General features: G+C 53.6%; 1 protein-coding gene across 1 annotated transcript; it reads right to left on the minus strand.

Annotated features, from left to right (window-relative positions):
- Nucleotides 1-7,133: 7,133 nt before the first annotated feature.
- LRP88_10496 (translation initiation factor eIF2B catalytic subunit epsilon) lies at nucleotides 7,134-9,419 on the minus strand (the record flags this gene model as incomplete). The annotated part of the gene is made up of 2 exons (XM_083246952.1): nucleotides 7,134-9,164; nucleotides 9,339-9,419. 2 exons carry the CDS (start codon nucleotides 9,417-9,419, stop codon nucleotides 7,134-7,136), a joined length of 2,112 nt encoding a protein of 703 aa, XP_083098065.1.
- Nucleotides 9,420-9,680: the final 261 nt, after the last annotated feature.

The following is a 9,680-nucleotide window of genomic DNA, read 5'->3' on the forward strand; positions in this document are numbered from 1 at the left end:
AGCCACACTTTCACCTTCCTCGAGCACTCCCCGAATGGCACTCCCAGTGGAAAGAACCACCCCCAGAAAAAAACTCCCGTCCTTTCCCCGGGCGGACCATCCTCCTGCTGCTGCTTCTCCCAAAAGCAGAGCCCAGGTGGCCCTAGCTCCGGATACAACAGCGGTAACCCTTACGCAGGAACGCCAGCGTCGTGGGATGTGGTGGCCCTGAACCCACAGCAACTCACTAGCTGGATCGGATCTTTACTCTGTCATCGGCTCTTCAGCCCAAGAGCACCTCTGGCAATCGGCCGTCCAGCCCAAAATCACCCCTCATCGAAAGTTGCATCGCCAGCTGCCTGTCCCATCGGGGGCCGGGGATGGAGCCATTGTTTGAGACTGCTCAGGCGCCACGGCCGACTGGCCCTTGAAGCTCCTTACGGACGAGACTACAGATGCCAGCAAATTAATACAACGGGACTAATGACAACCGGCCGAGAAGGAGAAAAAAAAAAAAAGAAGAGGCTCCATCCCTTTCATCCCAAGCATTGTGGTGGTGGTGATGCCTCATCTCCCGCTTCCCGCCGACGACGCGCTGTGATGCCTCTGCCGCCGGCCCCTGCTGCCTCTCCGATCCCTCGTCCTTATTGGCCCGGTCCGACCCCGTTCAGCAAAACAGCGCGATAGGGTCAGAAGCATCCATCCATGAGCAGCGCAGCAGCATGGCATCCATTTTGGCATGGCACAAGCGGCATGACGGATGGGAGCGCACCCGTCCCTCTCATCTGCAGCATCCACGGACCGAAAAATGACCTCTGTGTCTAGGCCTTCCCCTTTGGGGCCAGCCACCTGACCAGGGCTGTCATTCACCATAACATCCCATGGCCTATGGCGAGATATTGACCCTTGAGTGGGCTTGTTGTGCCCGCTACAGTGGAAGGGAGAACTGTTTTCTGCCACTACGGTCGATCAAAGGTGACATTCCCAAGCTGAAATCAGTCCTGCTCCCCGTGTGGCTGTGCCGAACCTTTCTTGCTGGTCCATCAATCGCCAATGACAGTCCGTCAAGGCAATTTCGCCCACGCGGAGCGCGCTTGTACACGCCGCTGCCGAACTGCCTGAATCGACCCAGCGGCACGCCGAGGGCATCTGGTCGAGCTTATCCGCCCGCTGGCTTCAATAAGAAGGGACCTAGGCCGTCACAATCGAACCATGCCTCTCTAACCGCTTGTCCCAATTCAGCCTGGGACTAGCGACGTTGGGAATGCGTTTCGTGAGAGCCATGCACTGCATCAGAAGCGGTCGCCGAGGTCCGTCTTTGAGCATTGCTGACGTTGTTCTGTTGACCTTTTCCGCCATTTCCCGTCAGTGATCTTCACACCCTGCTCCGGTCTGAGTGCCGGCAAGGAGGTACTCTGCATTGTGAGGTTGGGGTGTCGTCTCTCTGAGCATCCATTCCCGTCTTGTCCATGTTGACCTCCAGACACCGCCTCACAAAGGGAGGGGACGAAGCCACATCGGATCTACCACTCGGAAGGGATCACGAAACCTTAATCTTTGATGCTCAACGCTCCTTTTGATATGTGTCAACCAATACGGTAGACCAGCCCTGGAACACCATTTGCGCTGATCATTCGAAAAGCAAGCCGCTGTTGGTGTGACTCGACTGTGGCGGCATGTGTGGCTTGACGCGTGGCTAGTATTGCGTGGCTTGTCGCCCCTGCCAGTTGAAGTGAAAGAGGCAGTCGCTGATGTTGAACCTTCAATTCTCTTCAATCATTCACTTCTCGTCATGATTGCTACTGTCATCCGTCATAGTCAGGAATAACATTACTGACTGTCTTCCTCTTTGTTGGTGGCCAATTTCCACATGCTCGAATACACCCTTGCCCCCAATGGCACCTTGTCCCGGATTATCAACTCCATTCGGAGTCTGAGCCGCCGCGGCCGTTACTAAATCGACTGACTCTATGAACAAATGGCAAAGCAAGCAGCTGGATCCGAGAAAATGAAGTCAATTAGGTGGACGTCGTCTGATACTACACCTATTCTCGTCTTGAGGATCGCATATCACACCAGGGCGATTCAATGATCTCGAACACAAGGTTCTTTGACAGCCAGATGCTGGAATGGAGAGGACCTTGTCACATCGACCTGCCTGATTCTGGGCGCAAAAAGAAATGCTCGAGATTGGATGGAGAAACAGTACGTCTCTTGAAACACCACGAAACTCTTCGGGTCCTGACAATTCCAGAATAAAGCCTTTCGGACGCACTACCTCCTCTCATACGGATCCACGGCGGCTACATGGCATGGGATTTACCGAATCGAGTCTGCTATATTCCAAATTGGCGCCGACTACTTGATTCGTCTTGTTTTAGACGAAGTGAGCATCGATGCAGAGTTCCCCCCCAAAAGGTGTGGTGACGGCGCTGTATATGCCAGGGCTACCCTGCCAGTCCCATCTATGACCATCTCGGAGGGCAACCTAACCCCGGTCGAGTCCCCATGGCATAAAAGAATTGCATGTTCAGCTTTGGGATGTACGACGTGCGGATGCGGGACCGTGCCGTTTCGAGGCTCGTGCGGAAGACGGTCTGCTTCCAGCGGAGAGGACATATTATGCATTAAGCCAAGGTGCAGGCTTTGTATTAGAATCGCCGATGAAGGTCTGGCACTCGGCCCAAGCTCAATCATCTCGAGCATTGAGCTCCCGACCTCACCGGCAAGCGCTTTTGCGGTACATACAAGCCCTCAATCCTAACACAGAGGTCGACTTGCATGTCGCATACGTCACTGCCGCCTTTGATGCGCTGGAGAAAGCTCAACTGCGGGCCCCCGGCCTTGGCGCTTCGGCGACTCGGGGTGGAGTTTTCACGCTTGTTTACCTACACCGTTCTTCTACCTCTGCCACCCATGGCGCCTAGAAGATTCCCTCGGGCTTTTGCAACTTGGGTATTCCAGTCAGAGTCCGCGATAAACTGTGGCTGGTGACCCAGGAGCCCTGCCGGACCTGCGGGTATCTTGGTGTGAACACCACGCAGTCTTCGGGCGGATTAGCACGCCATGTAACGCAACCTCGCATCGACAGAAATTTGCTTCAAAAGAGCACCTGTGATGGCTCTTTTGGGGTTAGAAGGCTGCTGGCAATAGTTTGAGATATGAACTCTCTTTCTTTGTCATGGCTGACCAGACGAAGATGGGCCATATTGTCGACACGCGGGGTATTAGTTAGGCGTTGGTTCACGGCAAACAGTTGCTCGCCACCAAGCTGCCTGCTTCGCACAAAGCCGTCAATGTCGATCAAAGCCTTCGATGCAGTGTCACTCAACTACCCCACAGATGACAACTGGCTCGTGATGACCTGCAGCGCTTGGGGTTGGTCAGTGTGAGACAGCCGCACTTGAAGATTGTTTCACAACATGATCTGAGAGTACGGACAATTGCCGAGTCCTCTGTCTACAGGTTGTACGAAGCTGGGTATCGATTGCTGGATACTACAAGCTTGGGCTCAAGCTTTCATGACGAGAGGCTCTATCAGACGCGCGCCGTGCCTTTTGCCGCGGGCTCTAGGAGCACCCTGGTCAATAACTGAGCGGACATGGCACCAATTTCGTCGCGCTACATGCCCCAACATGTAGTCCACCATCACGAGAACCCGAGCCCCAGCCACACCCCGACCGCAAAGAGGCCGATGATGTCATCGCAGCTCTTCGGAATCCTTCCACGTCAGTCTACCCACGAGGCTGAAACTCTTGAGAGCACGCATCTTTCCGCCATCTAGGCTCGAGACGGAATAGCTCTGGGGTCGTTGAGGAGTAAGATATCGAGCATTTGCAAGGGTTCATGCATACCATGCCAGAACAAGGGAAAAGAACAACCACGGTTGACCGAGACTAGTCGACGTGGCATCCCTTTGTCCATTGAGACGCAAGATGGTCCAACGGTCCAATTCCGAAACAGAAAGATGCGGTCTGAGAAGCTATCTGAAGCAAATCAACAACGAGTGCCGCCATGGTGGCGTTGCTCTGAAACGATTTATGCCGTCATCCCGCCTGCTGATCTCCTCACCTGGTGGATGCCCATCACGAACATGACTATGTTGGGAGGCTTTGACGTCATCGATGGATGTGTAGGGCTTTGGCCCCCAAGGGCTGAATGGTCCAATTCTTGAGATATCAGAGTACTTGCTCGCCAAGGCTTAGCCCAGCTGCAGTGATGTGATAGCAGGGGTCGGCCCCAAGACGCTCGACTTCCGGCATCTTTTGGTGTGCCGGCTGGATCCGTGTGCCGAACAATTGGTGGAAGTTCACCCGGGCTCTTGGATTCGCCCATAATAACATTTCCAAGATAGTCAGGGACCTCGCACTTCAGTTGGAGCCTGCAGACAAGCGCATATACGCAAGCCGACCCTTACCCGCGGCGCGCGGTTCCTCAAGGCCTTGGCAGACTCGGGTTTGGGGCAATGAGAGGATTGGGAATGCTGCTTCTCACCCATCCATCCACCGGCGGGAACACCCATTACGGAAGTATAAGCCCTGCGGTAATCCTACCGGGATTCATCACACCCTGCAAAACCGGGGGGAGATGCAACCCTGGGATGAGCCCCTGGCGATGGCGAACCCCTACTTCGGGCGATGGAGCTTTGTTAGAACAAGTCCGTGATTACACGGCTTTGTGTGATGGATGAAGCACGCTCTAAGTCAAGGAGAGGTCTATTGCTGAGTCGATAACTCGCAAGCAATACTCGAAAGAGCCTACGCTTGCTCCAACTCGGGAGATCTTGAAAGCTTATTGTCGCATGCTGCAAAATGAGGGCTAGGCCAGCGAGGTCAGCCCTCATATCTCCTTGTGTGTATTTGGCTGTTGAAAAGACGACATGGCTTCAGTCAACTATCACTCTCAGCATCACCATTCACATAGGGACCATGCAGATGCGACATGTTGGCCAGGCATTTGCTTTGGATGCTCAGTTGTGCACACTCACACTACGGCTGAAGCCACCCCCCTCCCCTCCTGTGACTGGGTTGTTCTGTCAATCTGCTCATGTACAACACTATCACCAGCAAAGATGAGGTTGTTGAGAATGCCATCCTTAGTGCAGCAAGTCGCATTCGCCACCTCGTATTGTCAGCGATATCTCGACAATCTTAACGCTGTGGCCACAGCAAAACTCATGATGATCAAGGGTCCCCTATTCAGGGTCTTCTTCCAGAAGCTGTCGTCGCTACAGGGCTCAAAGTATGGTTGGGACTGTCATTCCTAAGAGGGCACCGGTTTGGATGATCACTACATCATCGCACATCCAACCCATGCACATCTGGCATCGTCTCTGCACCACATTCAGCAACATGACGTGGAAATGGCTTTTGGAGAATGCCCACCTTCTCCACGTCGCCGGCCCCCTGACTGATTCTTTTTTTCCCGCGTGTTAGGGCTGCGAGGCTGGTGGTGAGGCGGGTAGATCGTTGCTGCGAAGGGTATCCCAGCGCCGGCAAGCGAAGCGATGGCGCGTCGTCGGTGAGGCAAGCGGAGCGGAGACGATGGATCAAGATAAGGGACGATGATCAAATATTTTTGGAACTGCCATTTTTATCTCGAATATGACCATCTCGGTGCAGATCAGCCTTGGTTCGGGGTTGACCGGTCATGGTTGCAGTGCGTTTGTGATAGTGGCATGGATGGCCTGCAACCTTGACCAAGAGTTTGGTAGTGCTACCGCAACGACGGATCATGTCGAGCTGAGAATAGCCTCAGGTGAATTCTATAATTCACAATAAGATGTGCGCTAGATACGAGCCTGGTAGTAGCCGACCTGCCACATCTAGCAGAGACTGCAGCTTCATGGAATTGCCGAAGATGACCAAGACTGGGATTCTAGAGATGGCCTCCCTACTCTAGCCGAATGGCACCAAACCAGTAGAGATGGTACATACTACGTACGACTTACCTGGGCTTCATCATGGTCTAATATTCAACGTTGCAGTGATGACATCTCACCGTCTTGCGCAATTACATGAATCAGACCATCCAGCGTCGAGCTGACGACAATGATTGATATTGCTACTGATACTATTTTTGGGCTGAAAAGGGGTAGTTCAGCAAGAGACGACACCCGTCCATCTCGACAGTTGCGGAATGGGTGTCGTCGTGATACAGGGCATACAGGCAGACCTTAAGTCTTACTCCTCCCCGTGTGTTGGTGATAGGACCGTCAGCTTGACGATAGTCCACGCACGAGTTGTGGTAGGCAGCCCAACACGCCCCAAACCCTTTGGCCGTTATTAAGTGAAGTTGAACAAACTCAATGGGTGTTAGGCCACGTTCGGATGGGTTGAGGCAAGCTGTCGGGTAGTTGCAAACTTAAGGGCAGTACATAGTTGTGGATAGAAGATGAATAGTCAACTGGGATCAGTGGCAACTATATCGTTTCATCCCTCGACTGGATTATATGCATTTTAACTTATAAACACAACGAACTCCTGGCACGCTGCCTGGAACTGGGCCATATGAGAGTGGAACTCTTGATGACAACTCGGACGCTGCTCAGGAAGCTCGACGTGCGACATTGCATCCAGCATTCTATGACCAAGTATGGGGAGGACGCTGAACTTGAGCCTAGAGTCATATCTGCCTTGATGGACTGGCATCGGTCACGTAAACCCTTGTGAATAGACTTGCATGGCTATGACTTTGACGTACAGGAGAAAACAAATACTATAGACGATAAGGACCTCTTGTACATCAACATTGTTTCTCCCTGTTCCTCCTTAGAAGGATGATCCTCTTATTGATGATTAGTTTCAAAGATAGGGAAATAACTACAGATTATTGTTGAATTGGTTCGCGTGATCAAGCCTCATGGAACATGACCCACGCTCCTTGCATGACTTATCAAAGCAAACCAGCAAGAGAAATATAGTTATCAGCATAGCAATTCAGTTGAGCAAACTGTAGCTTGCCGTATTGGCCCAGACGATGTCTCTATGTTGAGCTTAAGGTGTAACTGGCTGATGGGGATAAACCTTCCTTAGCGGTTGGACAATATCACACTCACAGCAATTGCCCTTTGGTGACGGACAACTAGACTCGAATCATTTTACTTTGTTCTTTTAAACTCCTATATCCTCATGGATATATACAAAAGCATCCGTCTATTCATCATCGCTCTCGTCGTCGTCGTCTTCCTCCTCTGCATTCTCCAGCCACTCGACCAGCACCCGACACTTCTCCTTCAGGGCCACCATGCCCTCGCCGTCATCGGAACGCTCATCTCCCCACCATCCCATGATACCCTCTTCCTCGAGGATGTCGGCAGTGTACAGCTGCTGGAGGAGGGCGGCGAGTACGACGCCAACCCGGGATTGGTCGGGTCCGTGTGAGTGTGCGAGAGCCTTCTGCAGCGCGAGAATGAACTCAACTTGCTCGGCCTGGTTGTCATCCTCCTCACCACCGATACCAACCTCATTGATAAAGGTGATGGCGCCGCGGCGCGCGGTAAGAGCTCGCCCAGCGGCCTTGTTAGGGTCGAGAGCGCCGTACTCGGGTGTGAGCAGCTCAGCCGCGTGACGGGCAAAGGCAGTGGCGACAGCACGACGCATCATAGCGTCTGAGGCGTCGTTGGCAAGACGAAGACCCATGAACTCGAGCTTGGCCGAGTCGAAATCGCCAGACTCGGCTCGGAGAGCATCGAGCAGACCGTGGACTGCATCGTTGTGGAAAGACATCTTCTCGCCAGCCTCATCTGAAGCGAATGATGAGAGCCGCGATCGGGTGGAGGTACCAATGGAAAGGTGGCCTTGGTCGAGGCTGTCCTCAGAAATTTCAGAAGAGAGGGTTGAGACGGATGAGGTGGAAATGTTGAACTCTGCGAGGGAGTAGAGGAGAGACTTCTGAAGCAGGGCCGGGTCCTCATCGTCGAGTTCCTCGTCTTCGGGGTCGGTAAAGGGAGCGGCGTTGGTACCAGAGCCGACAAGTTTGGTGTCAGGGGTAACGGGGTTGCCCTCAGAGTCTACACACGAGATGGTGACACTCTTGGACAGGATCGTGTCGTCGCTGACTTTGACACCGAAGGAAAGCAAGCTGCCAGCGGGTATCGAAGAGTTCTTTCCGATGGTAGCGGCGTCTGCCACGACTGATCGCGATATCCTCGCACCATCCTCGATCGTAGCATCGTTCCAGACGAAGCAGTCCTCCAAAACCACGTTGGCTCCAATCTTGCAGTCCCTGCCAATGATGCTGTTGATAATCTTGCTCCCTGGCCCGATGGTGCTGTTTCCGCCGAGGATTGTGTTGGAGACTGTGGCGTCGTTTGCGTAGAAGGCGCCGTGCTCAGCTACCACACCGTTAATATGGCGCTGATACGTCTGCTTGGGAACGACGTTGCACTCTGGGATGAATGGGTATGTCCACCGGTCGAGAACGTCGCGGCTGATGGCGTCGTATAGTTGCAGGTTGCTTGCCCGCGCGGCGTAGCCCTCTTCCAAGATCTCTGTGTAAATCATCTTGCCGTTCAGCTCCCAGTCCTTGAGCACACCATGCAAGAAGTTCTTTCGAGGAAGTTCGTAGTCGAAGCTTTCCGACCAGAGGGCGAGAACTTCGGGAGTGCAGATGTCGATCTGTGCATCAATGAGGTCGGCTCGGATCTCGAATTCAGTCGACAGCTCATCCACCACAGCCGGGTCCAGGGCCATGTACCGGTCACTCGTCAGGGGATTCATTTCGTCGTAGTGAAGACATCGATTCGTCTTAGTGTCAACCACAAAAATGGGCGTGATTCCGTGAGTCTTTGTTCGATGGTCCTCCAGTCCTCCGCTTCGCAAAACCATGGTCATGATGTTGGCCGCGCTGGTTTCTCTTCGCTTGCGATGCGCTGCGAGGGCGCCGTCCAGCATGATGTTTGAGACTAGATCTCCGTTTACTAGGATGAAGTCGCCGTCGACAAGCGATCGCTTGTCCATGTCGCGGAGAACATCACCAACTGATCGCGCATCCGAGACTCGGACGAATTGAAGGACGGAGAAGGGGCATGTTCGCGCGGCGGTCGACCATCTGGAGCGGCTGATGTAGTCTTCGACTTGGTCGGTATGAGCACCACAGTAGATGTATACTTCGTTGACGCCATTCATAGCCAAGAACTCGAGGGTGTATTCGATGAGAGGGGTGTTGGCGAGTGGGAGAAGACACTAGGCAAATGGTGTCAGCTTGAGTATGGCGAGCAAAGCTCAATTCAAAGTCCCTCACTCTTGGCTTCTCGGTCGAAAAGGGTCTGTATCTATCCTGGAATGAGTCGGCGAGAACCTGGGAAGCACATTGTGAGCTCGCGTTGCGCCAAACCGATACCCCACGATGCCACATACAACCGCCTGGAGAACATCCTCGCTCTTGCTCTCGGCGCCGCCAGACTTGGCGGACTTCTTGCCCTTGCCCTTGTGCGACATGTTGTCGATGCGATGAACGCTGCTTGACGTGATGTGGGCGTGAGTTGTGAAGACGAGGAAGAAAGCTCGACGTGGGGCTTGCGAGTGACTCAATGGCCCTGAGCCTCATGCAGCGCACGGGAAATTCTTCACCGAGGTGAGCTCACCGAGTCTTCGGTGTGTGCGGGGTGATTTGCTGAGGTAAGCACCTAGGGGTGCTACAGTGCAAGAGTGCGTGCAGCCGTTGGCCCCGCACGGCCCGTGGCGGAACTCTCCCTCGAA

Source organism: Fusarium phalaenopsidis, assembly GCF_050370095.1.
Source record: "Fusarium phalaenopsidis strain FUZ10S chromosome Unknown contig_32304, whole genome shotgun sequence".
In the NCBI taxonomy this organism is placed as follows: domain Eukaryota; kingdom Fungi; phylum Ascomycota; class Sordariomycetes; order Hypocreales; family Nectriaceae; genus Fusarium; species Fusarium phalaenopsidis.